The sequence below is a fragment of the Platichthys flesus genome, chromosome 17 (assembly GCF_949316205.1).
Source record: "Platichthys flesus chromosome 17, fPlaFle2.1, whole genome shotgun sequence".
Classification (NCBI taxonomy): domain Eukaryota; kingdom Metazoa; phylum Chordata; class Actinopteri; order Pleuronectiformes; family Pleuronectidae; genus Platichthys; species Platichthys flesus.
The window spans coordinates 242,951-259,471 of NC_084961.1; the positions used below are offsets into that span (position 1 = coordinate 242,951).

Below are 16,521 nucleotides of genomic sequence, written 5' to 3' on the forward strand. Positions count from 1 at the left end.
TTTTTCAAGTTGTACTTGGTAACCTTGGAGATGTACTTGAAATGACTGGTTAGCAAGGGAAGTATATCCGTGCATTGGACTGGTTTTAACAGGATAAACCAGTCTCAACATCCCTGTCCATGGAGTCGTTGTCAGTTAACTGAATAAAAAAATAGTCTATTTTAAATGTTCTTATGGATGTTAGTATATTTAGATAAGAGTCCTCAGAGAATGCCTATGAGCCTGTCATTCAGAAAACATTTGGGCCAAAGTCCACTTCAGATATTAAATAAAACTGTAAATGGTTTACATGAAATTGGAAAGTAACATTTTGTGAGTCTCTCTTTGCTGTCGTTTTGAGGTATTTCATTTACCTTGGTACAGTCGTGGTCAATAAATTGATACATTAGCACGGGCATCTCACTGCATCATTGCTGTCATGGAGCTGTTCACCAGCTTATGTCGAATTTAAGGCTAAATTTAGATATTAAAGTCATTTAAGGTTAAAATGTACATTTCTCCTTTGGTTTAACACAGTTAACTCAGGCACAGTATCAGGCAAACTGCAACTGATACTGGGAATAGAGTCTCTGAGTTCTTATCGATACATAGACACCAGGATCAGGCTTATGGATCTAATAGATGTGACCGTCTGGCATCAAGGGCAGTTGTCTGTAATCAATGCAGCATCAAAGGAAACACAAGCAGCTGCCATCAGTCGCTTTGAGCCAGCCCGTACTGCAGTGCCCCGGGTCACAGTGGAACAGTAGAACAGTGGAACATTAGAACAGTAGAACAGTGGAACAGTGGAACAGTAAAACAGTGGAACAGTAGAACAGTGGAACAGTGGAACAGTGGAACAGTAGAACAGTGGAACAGTGGAACAGTGGAACAGTGGAACAGTGGAACAGTAGAACAGTAGAACAGTGGAACAGTAAAACAGTGGAACAGTAGAACAGTGGAACAGTGGAACAGTGGAACAGTAGAACAGTAGAACAGTGGAACAGTGGAACAGTGGAACAGTAGAACAGTGGAACAGTGGAACAGTGGAACAGTAGAACAGTGTAGAACCCTAGCGGCGGTTCCATGGAGATCGTCCACGTCTACACGAAGCTCCGCCAAGAGCTCGGACGCCAGTGTCTGTTCTCGGACCGGCCTGCTGAGCTGCTGCTGGACCTGCTCCCGGACCCGAGTCTGGGTCTGGAGTTCATCCCGAAAAACCCCAGAGAACAGGCCCAGGGGCTGGACTGCAACATGTCCGAGCACCAGGTGAGACCCCCCTGCCACCGGCATCACCCGTGTGGAGTCTAATGGCACCTCCACACGGTGTCAGTTACCCCCGTCCGTCCGTCTGTTCACCTGTGTAGTGGCGGACAGGTAGAGAAGGGTGTCATCCACATAACAATGGAAAATTAATGTTCAGGAAGTAAGTAGATGATAAACAGAAGGGGCTCCAGGAGCGAGCCCTGGGGAACACCAGTAGTGACAGGACTTGGCTGGTCAATGCCACTGGAGAAAGAAATGTATGTCCTTGAAATGACAGGTGACAGATTACATCTACAGGTGAACACGGAGCGCTTCCAGTCCAACAGCTGTGGGATCAACCATGTGGAGGGGGGGTGGCCGAAAGACGTCAACCCTGAGGAGATGGAACAAACCATCCGTTTCAGGAAGAAGGTGGAAAAAGACGAGAGCTTCATCAGCAGCATTCTGCAGCTGTCCAGTGTAAGATCCACCTCCACCCTGTTCTCTTCAGTCCACATCCACCCGTCCACCTCAGATGTCACCATGTGATCTTATGGTTTTTTCCAGGTAATGGAGCACTGCATCAGACAGAACAATGCTGTGGACATCTACCAGGAGTACCTGGAGGAGGAGGAGGAAGTGGAGGGAAGTCAGGAGTCGCCTTCCGCCAAGACTATCAATGTTTTTAGGTGCAACTGTCACCAACTGATGGACAGAAGGTGACCGATTGATCGCTGAGGATCTTTTGCTCATTGCATTCCCTCTCCTTTGTGCCTACAGAGATCCTAACGAGGTGAAACGTACCATCACCGGTCTGTCCTGGCATCCCGACAGCGGCAGAAAGCTGGCGGCCGCCTACTCCTGCCTGGAGTTCCAGAAAACCTCCAAAGACATGAGCCTGGACTCCTACATCTGGGACATTGGTAGGTCAGAAAGCAGCTGGATTTAAAAGGACCACAGATTCCAGTCTGTTCACAGATGGATGTTGTGTGTTTCAGAGAACCCAGACAGACCAGAGATGACACTCAAGCCGACATCTCCACTTATCTGTCTGAATTATAATCCTAAAGATCCACACATTCTGGTAGGAGGCGGCTTCAATGGACAGATCGGTACGTTCAGGGACTGACAGGCGGGATTTTCTGTCTGTGACCAGGTTTATAAAGAGGTGTTTGTTTTAGCGTACTGGGACACCCGGAGAGGCAGCCAGCCTGTGGAGATCTCCTCTGTGGAGCAGAGTCACAGGGACCCGGTCTACAAAATCGTCTGGCTGCAGTCCAAGACCGGAACTGATGCGTTCTCTGCCTCCACGGACGGACAGGTAGACTCAAACATATCAGGCTGAAGAGGCCCAAATAGGGTTAGGGAACTAATCTGAAAATAAACTTCTACTACAAGTCCCTTCTCTCCGTCAGATTCTATGGTGGGATGTTCGCAAGTTGAGCGAGCCCACAGAGCGTCTGGTTCTGGACCTGGGCCGGGAGGGGGACCTCAATCGGGCTCTAGGGGCCATCTCACTGGAGTTTGAATCCACCATGGTGAGTTTCTGTTACACAGCATGGAGCTCAAGATGTGACAAGGGCCTCATGTACTGGGTCTTTGAGCACTGCTGTTTGAGAAATGCAAACCAGCTGTCATCTTACGATTCATTAGCAGAAGCAGAGGAAGGACTTATTAATGCATTATAATAAAAGACAATTCAGACATTTATGACATAAATCAAATGGTAAACAAGTTCAATAAATGTTTTGTAAATGTAGTTCCTAGTCTTGCAATATTCAGAAACAAAGGACGATAATGCAGACGGAAACACAACAATGGATAATGTTGGAAGTATTTTTCTTTAAAGCTTGATGAGGTGGAAGAAATGATTTGATAAAATACATTTTTGCTGAATCTTGAAAAGACAAACTTCATGATATTTAGTAACCGAAAAAAAAAACATTGACGCATCAATAAATATTGAAGGTATTGAAATTTGTAGAGTTAATGATAGATGAGCTCACATAAATTTACACAAAGTTGAAAATATCTAAGACAAAGTAAAGGATTTGTTAGATAATAAGAATCATCAGTAGAAGTCGATCCATCAAACTGGTAGATAACAGTATTTAACAAATTATGAATAAAGCTCAAAAGAAAACTTTACCAACACACAGAGAAGGTTTGAAAAAAGGAAAAACTCTAAAGAAACAGAGATCTTTAAAAAAGGAGATTCAGAACATAACTGATGAACGTCTCATCCGAGGAATCAGTAGCTCAGCAGATTCTCAGACCCTGTGTTTGATTCCTCTGTCCTCGATGTCTCTGCAGCCGACTAAGTTCATGGTGGGGACGGAGCAGGGTGTGGTCGTCTCCTGTAACAGGAAGGCAAAGACACCGGCTGAGAAAATAGTTTGTACTTACGAGGGTCACCACGGACCCATCTACGCCCTGCAGAGGAATCCCTTCTTTCCCAAAAACTTCCTCACCGTGGGGGACTGGACGGCCCGAATCTGGTCTGAGGACATCAAGGAATCGTCCATCATGTGGACCAAGTAGGACACAGACCTTCCTCTTTACATCCTGCTCAGTTTGGGTCAAATTTAGAGCAGATTTTTGAATCCAGTGTTTCCTCAGATATCAGGTCTCGTTCCTGACAGACGCCTGCTGGAGCCCGGTCAGACCGTCTGTCTTCTTCACAGTGAAGAACGACGGTGTCTTGGACGTCTGGGACATCCTCCTCAAACAGAACAGCCCCACACTCAGTCTGCAGGTGCTCTTCTGTCCCCCACACAAATATAAAGGTCTTTGTTGCGGGTCGTTAATGTTGTTGTTTGTTGTCCCTCTTGTCGTCTGTGGTCCTCCTCAGGTGTGTGACCAGGCTCTGAACAGCCTTTGTGTCCAGGACAACGGCCGCTTGGTGGCGTGTGGTTCTCAGCAGGGCGAGGCCACGCTGCTGGACATCTGCTCTGGACTTTCGACGCTCCAGAAGAACGAGAAGAACCTGCTGTCTGCTGTGAGGAACACGGAACCACCTGTAGATACATGTTTCATCCCAAATCTGAGCTTTTAGAAAACTTTGTCCAGGGCGAAGCTGTTCAGAAACGCAATGTGTTGTTGTGTGGAGAGGGAACACTGAGGTTCAGGCCTGTGGTGTCACAGTGTTCCAGAGGTGCTCCTGCATGCTCCCCTGGGTCACATCATTAACAAGCATTTGTTTCTTTACATCTTCATACTGAAGACACACACTAGTTCCTGCCTGTTAAACCCACAGACCCTGGGACCCTGAGTTCTTTAAACCACTGACATTCTGAGATTAAGAGCTGGATGTCCAGAAGCTCTCTGCAGCTGAAGGCCAAACAAATACTGCCACCTGCTGGTCACTTACTGGATCAAATCAAACCCGCTGCAAAGAACCTTGTGTCCTGTTTGACAGCAAATCGACTTTAAAGCATCAAAGCTTCAAGTCACTTTTCTAAAAGTCAATCAATTAACTTTAAAGACATGGAGACAGCTTCTCATACTTTTATTCTATCACACCTTGACTCAACAGCCTCTTTACTTCTCTAACCCCAAAATCTATTGATGGACTCCAGGCTGTACAGAACTTAACCAGAACCTCAAATCATGAGCCCATCACAGCTGTTCACTGGCCCCATGGTTTTTTGAAAGATTTTACAGATTTACATTTTAAAGCTCTCCACGGCTTTTCTCCCAGCTGTATGTCAGACCTTTGAGTAATCTCCGAGCCTTCACGTACGTGCAGCTGTAGCAGGCGGGCAGAGCTTCCCAGATGTTCCACGGTGAAGATCAGGCTGAAACATCTCAGACGTAACTGTGTTTCTTTATTTGCAGATGTTTGAGCGCGAGACAAAGCGAGAGAAGATCCTAGAGGCTCGGCAGAGAGAGATTCGTCTGAAAGAGAGGAGTCGCTTGGAGCAGGGCAAAGAGGAGGAGGAAGGAGGTCAGGAGGAGGGAGAGGAGACTCCTGAAGAGCTGATCCTCAGAGCCGAGAGCGACTTCTCCAGCATGGTGGGGATGGAGCAGAGGAGGAGGAAGGAGGACGAGGACGGATAACAAGGTGCTTTTTATTCATCTCTTCGTTTGCTCATGTCTGTCCTTTGTCCTCTTTTTCCAGATGCAGGACTCTAGACACTTTTGGTTAAAACTAATCAACCCAAAACAATTCAGACATTTTGTACTCGAGCCTTAGAACCTTCAGTTGTTCTGTAGCAGATGAACTCCTCAGGTTTCAGATATTAAACAGTGAATCGTGTTTTTCGACTCAGCTGCAACAGTTTCCATCAAACTGACGTTTAAATATATGAACGATTCTGTTTTTTCAGGAGAAAGACGCCTGTGAAGAAGAATAAGTGAAAGACGAAGCAGAAACTTCAACAATAAAAACCATGAGCTCACTTCCTCTTGTTTTCTGTGGTCCTCCTCAGGTGTGACAGATCGCTGGTTCATGTAACGTTTACTCTACAAACCTTCTGATCTCAGATTCTATAATTCAGACTTTTTAGTTAAATGTTCATGTCTGTGCTGAAACACAAGTTGTCGTCTTTGTTCAGTTAAAAAATTCAGATTTCTAATAAACGCTTTTGTCTGGATCTCTCAATTTGACTGACACGGTCACATCAGGTGATCGTGACTCTAGCTGTAGTTCTACAGAGCAGCCACAGGGGGCACTGGGTTAAAGCAAACATCACCAAAGACCTTTAAAAACACATCTGAACAAACCTCAACGTTCATCGAGCTCACGTTTATTTGTTAAATCACTGACCTGGCTGCAGCTGTGACGATTCCAGCAGATGGCGCTGTCTCACTGAGCACAGACACGCAAGCTCCTGAACGGCTCGGGAAGTATATTTTTTTTCAAACCGAGTATTTTAGTCCACTCGTAGTATTGTGTGTTTTTTGAGGGGTTCTTCTGATTTGAGGTGTTTTGGAGCTTAAGTGAATTTGTACTTGTAATAAAGTTTCTTCTGGATGAAGTATTAAACCTCAGTCCTTTATAGTTTTTAACTTTTCTATTGAAGCTTCTTATAGCAGGAGCCCAGAGAGCTGTGTTGTTGGATCGATCTGATAAAATGGATCAATAATCAGTTCCTCTCCTCGCCTCTGCGTCATGAGAGGACGTGGCTTGTACGCAGCCTGACGTCATGACGCACGGACGCGAGGTTGGGGATCCCGGAAGTGTCTTCGGATTGTTTACATTCGCGTCTTTGTTCCGACAAAATGTCAAAGAGACGCTCGAAAAGCTCCGAGAGCCGGAGCCTGAGGAGCGTGGTGGAGCAGCAGCTGGCCGCGGCCGTGGAGCACATCCTCCGGCTGCTGAGGGAGCGAGGAGCCGCCGACCCGGAGCGGCTGGAGCGGCTGGTGACGGAGCGGATCAGCGCGGCCGTGCAGCGGATCTGCACCGCGTTCAGAGCCTCCAGGGCCGGCTCAGACCCGCAGGCACCCGGGGCCGGTCCGGAACCCGGACCCGCAGCAGAATGGACAGGTTGGAGTCCGGACACCGACTGAGGACACTTAGTGTCCATTTATAATATATAAAGATGATCAGTGACTGTATATACACGAATCAGAAGTGTAACCTGTTGATCAAAGACTGTATATATATATATATATATATATATATATATATATATAAACATATATTGGTAGCGTGAGGATTTACACTTTTTCCAGGTCAGATGTGATTTAACTGAGATCAGTGTTTTCTCTGCAGAGTTGTGTCTGTCCCTCGGTGTCCAGAGTCTGAAGGAGCCTCTGCCCAGCACCTCCTCCAGACCTGAGACCAGCTCCGGACCTGAACCCCCACCGGTCTCACAAGAGGACCTGGCTGTTGAAGACGAGGAAGATGACGAAGAGACCACATGTCACTGCTGCAGAGTGTGTGGGAAGTCCTTCGATAGGAAAGGCTTCTTGATGAAACACGTGGAGAACCACTTGAAGGAGTCTGAATGTCTCTGCGGTGTCTGTGGAGAGCTTCTGGAGTCCAGTCACGGTCTGAAGCTTCACCTCCAGACTCACCGCGACAGCAGCCGGACCTGCACCGTCTGCGGAAAGAAGTTCCCATCGATCCGAGCTCAGGAGACGCACCTGAGGCTGCACACCGGAGAGAAACCGTTCAGCTGCCACATCTGTGCAAAAGGCTTCAACCAGAAGGGCAACATGGTGACGCACATGAGGACCCACACGGCAGAGAAGCCCTTCAGCTGCACCGCGTGCCGGAAAGAGTTCAGCCATGCGGCCTCTCTAGAGCGACACATGAAGACCCATGATGGACAGCTGCCATTCAGCTGCAATATTTGCAGGAAAGCATTTGATAAGAGCACTGAGTTGAGGCGTCACATCCGGAGTCATAAGTCCGATGAGCAGTCTGCCACTAGGAGCAGCCGCAGGAAACCCAGTCCGACCCCCCCCCACTGCTGCACTGTCTGTGGGGAAGCCTTTCACAATAAAGGTAACTTTGTGCAGCATGCTGAGACTCACGTAAACAGTCCTGAATGTCGCTGTGGGGTCTGTGGGGAGCAGTCGGAGTCCTCAGAGGGTCTGCAGATCCACATCCAGAGCCACCGAGAAACCAGCAATATCTGCGACATCTGCGGCCTCAGCTTCAGGGACAAGGAGATCCACATGAGGACGCACAGCGGCCTAAAGCCCTTCCAGTGCAAAGACTGCGGTAAGGACTTTCCCAGGAAAGGTTCTCTGGAGCGACACATGAAGCTGCACGCCGGTGAGAGGCCGTTCATTTGCGAGTTCTGTGGGAAGACTTTCATTGAAAACACTGTTTTGAAGAGACACATCAAGAGCCACACGGGCGGGAAGCCACGCATTTACTCCTGTGACGTCTGCGGCAAGAAGTTCACTATGAGCCAACATCTAGATGTGCACAAGAGGATCCACACCGGGGAGAAACCATATACCTGCAAGATCTGCGGAAAGACCTTCCGTCAGATCGGGAACCTGGACTCCCACACCAGGATTCATACGGGTGAGAAGCCGTTCATCTGCAGCCTCTGTGGGAAGAGGTTTCGCCAGAAGATCTCGCTGGAGACGCACGAGAGGTTCCACAAGAAGGAGAAGCCATTCAGCTGTCACCTCTGCAGCAAAGGCTTCGTCCAGAAGATAGACCTGAAGAGACACATGCTGACACATACTGGGGAGAAACCCTACAGCTGCAGAGTCTGTGGTAAGAGCTACCAGGAGAAGCGCTCGGTGGACACGCACATGAAGGTTCACACCGGAGAACGGGCCATCAAAGATTCACCTGGGACTCAGAGCCTGAAACGACAGGAAGGAGCTCCTGTGGACTTCATCCAGCTGTGAGGAGCCTGAAGGCCACGCCAGTAACATCCCATCAGTCACTGGACGCCTCTGTGCAGGGGGGGGGGACTGTTCCCATTCTGATCCAAGTGTTCTTGGGCAAGATACTGAACCCAAATACCGAAAGTTCTGCAGATAAATGCAATGTGAATGTAAAGTTGTTCTGTAAAGTGCTATGAGTGTATAAATACACACCGTTTACCATTTACTCTCTTTAAACCTCTTCTTCCACTAAATTAGTCCCAGAAGCAGAATTTACTCTGAATTCACATTTTCTGAAGGCCGGGTACTGGTTTGGAACTTTGGTTCCTGGTCGGTTTCACAACAAGAACCAGGGAACAGAACCAGAGAACAGAACCAGGGAACAGAATCAGGGAACAGAACCAGGGGAACAGAACCAGGGAACAGAACCAGAGAACAGATTCAGGGAACAGAACCAAGGAACAGAACCAGGGAACAGAAGCAGAGAACAGAATCAGGGAATAGACCCAGGGAACAGAACCAGAGAACAGAACCAGGGAACAGAACCAGAGAACAGAATCAAGGAACAGAACCAGGGAACAGAATCAGGGAACAGAACAAGATAATAGAACCAGGGAACAGAACCAGTGAAAAGAACCAGGGAACAGAACAAGAGAATATAACCAGGGAACAGAACCAGGGAACAGAACAAGAGAACAGAACCAGGGAACAGAATCAGGGAACAGAATCAGGGAACAGAACCAGGGGAACAGAACCAGGGAACAGAACCAGAGAACAGAATCAGGGAACAGACCCAGGGAACAGAACCAGAGAACAGAACCAGGGAACAGAACCAGAGAACAGAACCAGAGAACAGATTCAGGGAACAGAACCAGGGAACAGAATTAGGGAACAGAACCAGGGAACAGAATCCTGGTGCATGGTCGTTGTCAGGGCTGCAGTTCTGAACATGCCAGTAGGGGGCCTCAGAGGACGACCACAGTCACTCAGTTCACTTTAATGTTGAATAAACAGAGTTTCAGAGTGGATCATGGAACTGAAAGGTTCAGTTCAGGTGAAGTTAGAGGTTCGATATTACGTTCCTAAGTAAATCACAGAATGTCAATAAAGAAGGATGATATAGGACTGAGACGTCATGATTGACAGCTGACACACAATGGAAGGAAGTGATGAAGTATTTCTACTTTACTATCTTAGTAGTTTTACTTGTAATGGAGTATTTCTACTTTACTGTCTTGTACTTTAACTTCAGTAAATGATCTGAATTCTTCTTCCAACACTGGTTAGGTTTGTTATGTGCTTATACTTTAGTACTGGTGTAACATGTACTCTGACAGAGTATCTCCACTGTATGAGTACCATGATCAGTACTTTGGGTTCCTCGTCGTCCTCCAGTCCAGCAGGGGTCGCTGTTGGCTCTGAACGCGGTGTCTCTGTTTACCTGCCGCTGGCTCTCTTTGTCCGCTCCGAGACTCAAAGCGGCAGAAAGGAGGACAATGTCCGCCGTGCAGCTGCTGCGGGTGTCGGTACATGAGCGGATCCGCGCGGCCGCTGAACACTTCCTGCTGCGGCTGGAGAAAGGAGAAGAACCGGCTCGAGTCCCGGCGCTGAGAGCGATGCTCACCGAGCGGCTAACGGCGGAGATCGTCGCTGTGTTTGAGGAAACCGTGGCGGAGTACGAGGACCGAGTGGAGCGGTCCGAGCGGGAGGTCTGCCGCCAGAGGAGGCTGCTCGATGCCGTGATGAAGCCCGAAGTCCGGCTGCACAGAGCGGGTCAGTCCCGGGAGGAGCCGGGGAGCTAAAGCTCCGGTTCACACTTCACTGATGATTCACTTTAGTTCGTCACGTTAAAATGTGACCTCACTTCCTGCTCTGTATGCAAATCAACCCTACGTCATGTCGTTCGTGAAGATCCAAGGCTTTAATAGAGTTAGCAGGTCTCTGTGTAACACACACACACTCATGTTAACACACATGTCTATAGTTGTGAGGACGTACAACATTCCCTAAACCTGATTCTAACAAAAGTCTTTATTTGTCCATAGAATTTGAGATGAACAGACTAAATGTCCTCACAATGATGGTATTGAACCTAAAATGGCCTTATTACTACACACACACAGACACACACACACATGGTCATCTGACACACCCTTTAGTCAGACTTCAGTAAGCTCTGTGTTGATCTGCACGTTAGAGAAGAAAGTGGATCACAGGACTCGGTGTCTCTGATGTCAGCTGTTTCCATTCAACCTGGGACGTGAGCAGACACGAGGACAAATGTCTGAGTTGATCTTCTGTCTCCTCAGAGCTGCTGCTGCCGTCAGTGAACCTGGAGCAGACGGACCCCCGGCCTCCGGACCTCCGGCCTCCGGACCCTGCAGACCTGAACCAGCCTCAGCCTGATGTCACGGACAGTGATGTGTCCTGCCCGTCCTCGCCGTCCCCTCGCTGCTCCTCGCCCGCCTGCAAGCCGCCCGAGTCTCCGAGCAGCTCCGTCCTCCCCAGCGACAGTGACCCAGACAGCGACTGGGACCAGCAGCACCAGGCTCTCAGATCTCACAGTAAAAAAAAAAGAGGCCGCCCGCCGCTTGGCGTCAAAAACAAGCGTAAGCGGTCGACTCCGTCCCGGTCCTTCAACTGTCTGGTTTGTGGACGGGCTCTTCTGGGGAAAGGCTACCTGCTCAAACACGTCCTGCAGGTCTGCTTCAAAGACAGACAACACCGCTGCGGCTACTGTGGCGAGCGTTTAGACTCGGCCAGCGCGCTCAAGTCTCACCTGCAAACCCACCAGGACACGTGTAGAACCTGCCCCTACTGTAGGAAGAGCTTCCAGTCCATCCTGGCTCAGGAGCTGCATGTGCGCCTCCACACCGGAGAGAAACCGTTCAGCTGCAGCGCCTGTGGCAAGATGTTCAGCCAGAAGGGAAACCTGACGTCCCACCTGCGCGTCCACGCAGCAGAGAAACCTTTCCAGTGTCAAGAGTGTGGCCGGGCCTTCTGTCACCTGACATCTTTAGACCGACACATGCAGCAGCACAAGGACCAGGTGGTGCACACCTGCAGCGTCTGCGCTCAGGAGTTCAGGAAGCCACACGGCCTGCGACGACACATGATGACTCACCATAAAGAGGCCGCCCACAAACCAAAGAGATTCCGCAGCTCTGCTCCCTCCTACATCTGTAAAGTCTGCGGGGACACCTTTGGCAGGAAGTCCTTCTTAGTGAAACATGCGGAGACTCACCTGCAGGAGCCCGACTGCTGCTGTGGCCTCTGTGGTCAGCAGTACGAGTCCGCGGCACGCCTCGCCGATCACTTCAACTCCCACCGCGACGTCAGCAACACCTGCGACACCTGTGGGAAGTGCTTCATGGCTCACGCGGCGCTGCTGATGCACATGAGGATTCACACCGGAGAGAAACCCTTTCCCTGCCACTTGTGCAGGAAGTCTTTCAATCAGAGCGGCAACCTGAAGATGCACCTGAAGATACACACCGGTGAGCGGGCGTTCTCCTGCAGCATCTGTGGGAAGGGCTTCACCCAGAAGCAGACCCTGGACACTCACGTCCGCTTCCACAACAAAGAGAGACGCTTCCTGTGTCAGGTCTGTGGGAAAGGCTTCATGCAGGACGTGGACCTGAAGAGACACCTGCTGATCCACACCGGGGAGAGGCCGTACGCCTGCAGGGTCTGTGGGAAGAGCTTCCAGGCCAAACGCTCCCTCAACGGACACCTCAAAGTCCACACAGCAGGGGGCGCTGAGACCGGGACGGACCAGGACCAGGACTCAGAGCAGCAGGGGGTGAACAGCTTCTACTCAGGACTCCTCCAGCTGTAGAGTCCAGACTCCACTCAGGTCTTCATAGCTCTGCTCCCTGTCAGTGCTCCATCTCAACATCTGCTTCTAGTTCCTGACGAGGGTCTGATCTCAAAGTTAGCTCCTTTCGTCTTTTCAGTAACATTTTATATGATTAAAGGTTCAGTTGAGAGAATTTTCCCTCTCTCTCTCTCTCTCTCTGTCTCTCTCTCTCTGTCTCTCTCTCTCTCTCTCTCTGTCTCTGTCTCTCTCTGTCTCTCTCTCTCTCTGTCTCGCTCTCTCTCCTCTCTCTCTGTCTCTCTCCCTCTGCCTCTGTAAAGTAAATGATTCTAATGCTCTCATATTTTGAACTTTGTCAGGAAGTGTTACACTTTTAATAAACTTGATTAGAAGAAGCAAAAGAATAAAAACTCTCAATCAAAAAGCCTCGGGGAGTAAATCTTCCTCAGGGACTCGACCTCATGTCCTGGCAGGCGTCTCGTTCTTAGTGGTTTATTTTTATCAGCTGTTTCTCTTGTTCTAGTAAATCAAACATGAGCCCTCCCCCATTCATTTGGAGAAAGAACCCTGTTTAATGTATATGAACATCTTTATGTTATGAAGTGAGGATTAATGTGATTGTATTTGGCTCAGGTTCAAATCTTTGTCAACAAACGTGCAGCGAATGAAAAACATCTTCATGTGTTGTGTAGTTTGACAGACCGGAAAAACATCACACATCACACAAGTAGGGACACACAACACGTAGCTTTACACAACACTGTTTCACTTTACAGCAGCAAAATGTTACTGAAGGTCAGAACAGCACATCGAGCGTTGAGGAGAAATGACCAAGAGATTAAGGGGACAACACAATTACAGTTCTATCTCAGAGAGCTTAATGGACAGTCTTTGGAAGACGTGGCATCAGATCGATAGATTCCGGCTGATCTGGGATCGGTTCATCTCTAAATCTAATAACTGATAAATAACCAAACTGATCAGAAACACTTGAACAAACAGATAAGAACGACTGATATGACAGAAACCATCTTGGATTTATTCTGTTCGGTCCATGTCCCATCAGTTAACGTGGAGAAGGGGTTTATGACATACTGCAGGCAGCCACCAGGGGCTCACTTTCTGAAAGCTACACTCAGTGGATATATAAGCATGAAAATAATTATTTGAACTGCAAACGACTGATATCGAAACTTTGTTTTAAACTTTCTCAAAGGTTTGAATGTCTGTTGAGTTCAGTAACTTTGATAATCACAGACGAAGACGACATGTACAGACAACAAACGATAAAGGTTGTTTGTCAATAATTTTTTCTCCATATCAGGAACCAGGAGAGTGATTGTTATGATAAATCTCTTTATTGATGGATCAGATTCTTTTTTGGTTCCAGTCTGTGACGTGTTTGACCCCAGAGACGAACCGGCTGTTAATCAAACGTCCAGTGTCTCTGTGATGTTCAGACGGGTTCTCCATCAGACAACTGACGGGTTCTCCATCAGACAACTGACTGGAGCTTCCACCGCAGGACGGACGTCTTCCCCGGGGACAGAACACGTCCCCACACATGGACCAGAAGGGATTGTTGTCCCTGACACAGTGTTTCCTTCAGTTCTCAGATACATGGGGACGTGGTCAGTGTCTGTGGGGACGGAACATATGATTTTCTTCTCAGAGGACAGACGTGTCTCCTCAGATTGAGGTGCAGGACATCGCTCGGTTCTTCTTCTGTCTGGACTCGACATAGAACCACGTGTTCTGGAGAACTCGTCTGGATCCACGACATCGACCATGAGGAACAGGAGCGTGTAAAAAATCATAAACTCAGTCCTGGATTGTCTCTGGCTCCAGATACTACATTACCCACAATCCTCAGCTGCTCCTGGACAAGAAGTGGTAAACCCGTTGCCGTGGTAACAGAGTTAAATGGTTGTTATTGTTGTGTACGTGTTTTAATTGGTTTCTGTGATATTACTTTTTTTTACCTTTTTGATTAAAGCTGTGAATTTTTATTCTCTATTGGTTTTTTATTTAAATTTATTTCCCGTTGCACAAATTTAATCCTGTTTTTATCAAAATATAAAGTTTTAACCATAAACAATAAAACAACATTAACACAGAAGTCCCTGTGACGTAGTGTGAGGATCGTTCAGGACAAAGAGGCAAGTTGAAATTAAAGAGAAAGAGTCTTAACATAAGAAAGAAGCAAAGTTTGTTCTGTTCAGAAACTGAATCATTGAATCCTTCACAGAGGAAAAAGAACTGGAACGACTGGGAGCCAACTGGAAACTACTGATGACCCACTAACGACCACGACTGGAAACGTTCAGGTTCGATTCCCTACCGGTCAAACTACGGGTTGAACCTGGTGACCGGATGTGCAGTTGTCCTCCTGTCCACCAGGGGTCAGCGAGGAGCCGGTGACCCGGAACAGCTCCGGTTGATTTCCTCCCTGTTGGCCGGGGGACGCTGCTCGGCCCCGGGATGTCTCTGAGCCGAGCCCCAGCCGGCCCCGGGCCCCAGCGGGCCCCAGCGGGCCCCGGGCCCCGGGCCCTGAAGGAGCGGGTGTCGGAGCTGCTGCAGTGGGTCTCCTCTCTCTGAAGTCTGTTCAGTTAATTGATGAGTTAGAAACAGGCTGAGACCTGATGATTGACAGCTGCCACTGACTCCTGATTAGTTGAGTGCCGCGTGGGCGGGACTTCGTTACCACGGCTCCACCATCACCACTGACAGACTCTGACTGTACATGATGTCATCACCACAAGATGGCAGCGTTCATATCCCAGGCTTCATCTCGAGAGCAGTGTCCCGTCTTCCTTCACAGTCCCTGAAGTCGGTCTCAGTTTGGGCCAGCGGGGGGGGGAATTCAGTGAAGTTACAGATTGTGAATCAAAGACAAAGTGAAGGAGCTGAAATTAGGTGATCAGATGTCGAGGGGGGGGGGGGGTGACACCGACCCAACTGAGTCATCTTTTATTTTTCTTTCATTCCATCCACTCTCAGGTCGACAGTCACTGATGAAAACCGGGCCATCCACCCCCCCCCCCCCCCTGCCCCTTCAAGCTCCGCCTCCTCTGACGGCTGTGCACCTGAAAGCGTCAACTACTGGAACACCAGCCACAAACCCCCCCCCCTACTGAAGACACAGACAAGATGGAGGGCGATGGAGGCCAGCGGTCCTGCAGCAGGAGACCTTCAGACTGGACGGTGACTCACGGTTGTGTCGTCTGTAGAGAACGTTTCCAGCATCAGGGAGATCTGGTGAAACACGTGGAGTCTCTCTGTGGAGAAGGTTTCCAGTCCTCAGACAGTTTGTTGGATCCCATCAGATCTCACAAACCTTTCAACACATGGAGACGCACATGAGGAGTCACTCAGGAGTCAAACCATCCAGCTGGGCAAGCTGCAGCCGGAGGACCCCCGACACCCAAGACCTCGAGAAGCATCTGACGAGACGGACAGAGACCAGAGTGAGGACAGTCACACTGAGACTCTGAAACCAAGGACAGTCAAAAGACACACCTCAGGACCGAGGTCCTCTGAGTCGTCCTCGCTCTGCTGCAGAGTCTGCGGGGCTTCCTTCCACAGCCAAGGGTTCTTGAGGAATCATGCTGAGCTGCACTGCAGGGAGTCTCAGGGTGTCTGTGGTGTCTGTGGACAGCGGGCGGACTCAGCTGACAGTCTGCTGACCCACTTACAGTCTCACAGAGAGACTCGTGGGACCTGCAGCGTCTGTGGTAAGTCCTTCCCCCGGCCCGGTGCGCTGCGGTGCCACAAGAGGATCCACGTGTGGAGAGACCGTGGATCTGTGAGTTCTGTGGGAGGACATCGACAGCAGCGCTCTGACGATGCACATCAGGAAACACACCGGGGACAAACCGGCGCAACGCGTCTCATAAGAGACCTGCGGTAAGAGCCTGGCATCCGTTCAGGTCCTGGAGGTTCACAGGATCCACTCAGGAGAGAAACCGCTTCAGTGCCGTGTCTGTGGGAAAGCCTTCAGGCAGGTGGGGGGGCTGAGTGCCCACACGCTGACCCACATCCTCTGCAACAAGAGCTTCAGCACCAAAGGATACCTGGAAACCCACATCCGCTTCCACCGGAAGGAGCGGCTGTTCGGCTGCCCCCTGTGCTGGAAGTCCTTCGTCACCAAGAACGACCTGAAGAGGCACCTGCTGACCCCC

The 16,521-nt window shown here is 49.3% G+C and overlaps 3 protein-coding genes across 3 annotated transcripts; all 3 read left to right on the forward strand.

Moving 5' to 3' along the window:
- Positions 1–930: 930 nt before the first annotated feature.
- On the forward strand, positions 931–6,194 carry LOC133972667 (dynein axonemal intermediate chain 2-like). The gene is made up of 12 exons (XM_062410229.1): positions 931–1,284; positions 1,414–1,761; positions 1,792–1,913; positions 2,005–2,147; positions 2,223–2,336; positions 2,406–2,545; positions 2,640–2,762; positions 3,538–3,761; positions 3,844–3,979; positions 4,076–4,222; positions 5,062–5,287; positions 5,553–6,194. Exons 1-11 carry the CDS (start codon positions 1,066–1,068, stop codon positions 5,281–5,283), a joined length of 1,938 nt encoding a protein of 645 aa, XP_062266213.1. The 5' UTR covers positions 931–1,065; the 3' UTR covers positions 5,284–5,287; positions 5,553–6,194.
- Positions 6,195–6,376: 182 nt separating this feature from the next.
- LOC133972242 (gastrula zinc finger protein XlCGF57.1-like) lies at positions 6,377–8,745 on the forward strand. Its single transcript, XM_062409586.1, has 2 exons — positions 6,377–6,712; positions 6,941–8,745. The coding sequence occupies exons 1-2, from the start codon at positions 6,448–6,450 to the stop codon at positions 8,542–8,544; spliced, it is 1,869 nt and encodes a 622-aa protein (XP_062265570.1). The 5' UTR covers positions 6,377–6,447; the 3' UTR covers positions 8,545–8,745.
- Positions 8,746–9,931: 1,186 nt separating this feature from the next.
- On the forward strand, positions 9,932–14,349 carry LOC133972243 (gastrula zinc finger protein XlCGF57.1-like). The gene is made up of 2 exons (XM_062409588.1): positions 9,932–10,296; positions 10,833–14,349. Exons 1-2 carry the CDS (start codon positions 10,020–10,022, stop codon positions 12,359–12,361), a joined length of 1,806 nt encoding a protein of 601 aa, XP_062265572.1. The 5' UTR covers positions 9,932–10,019; the 3' UTR covers positions 12,362–14,349.
- Positions 14,350–16,521: the final 2,172 nt, after the last annotated feature.

Excerpts from the sequence above, each read along its gene's own strand:
- LOC133972667 (XM_062410229.1), top strand. The coding sequence starts at position 1,066 with ATGGAGATCGTCCACGTCTACACGAAGCTCCGCCAAGAGCTCGGACGC. Across the intron at positions 1,762-1,791 it reads TCCACCCGTCCACCTCAGAT|GTAATGGAGCACTGCATCAG; the intron begins GTCACCATGTGA and ends GGTTTTTTCCAG. Across the intron at positions 1,914-2,004 it reads AAGACTATCAATGTTTTTAG|AGATCCTAACGAGGTGAAAC; the intron begins GTGCAACTGTCA and ends TTGTGCCTACAG.
- LOC133972242 (XM_062409586.1), top strand. The coding sequence starts at position 6,448 with ATGTCAAAGAGACGCTCGAAAAGCTCCGAGAGCCGGAGCCTGAGGAGC. Across the intron at positions 6,713-6,940 it reads ACCCGCAGCAGAATGGACAG|AGTTGTGTCTGTCCCTCGGT; the intron begins GTTGGAGTCCGG and ends TTTTCTCTGCAG.
- LOC133972243 (XM_062409588.1), top strand. The coding sequence starts at position 10,020 with ATGTCCGCCGTGCAGCTGCTGCGGGTGTCGGTACATGAGCGGATCCGC. Across the intron at positions 10,297-10,832 it reads AGTCCGGCTGCACAGAGCGG|AGCTGCTGCTGCCGTCAGTG; the intron begins GTCAGTCCCGGG and ends CTGTCTCCTCAG.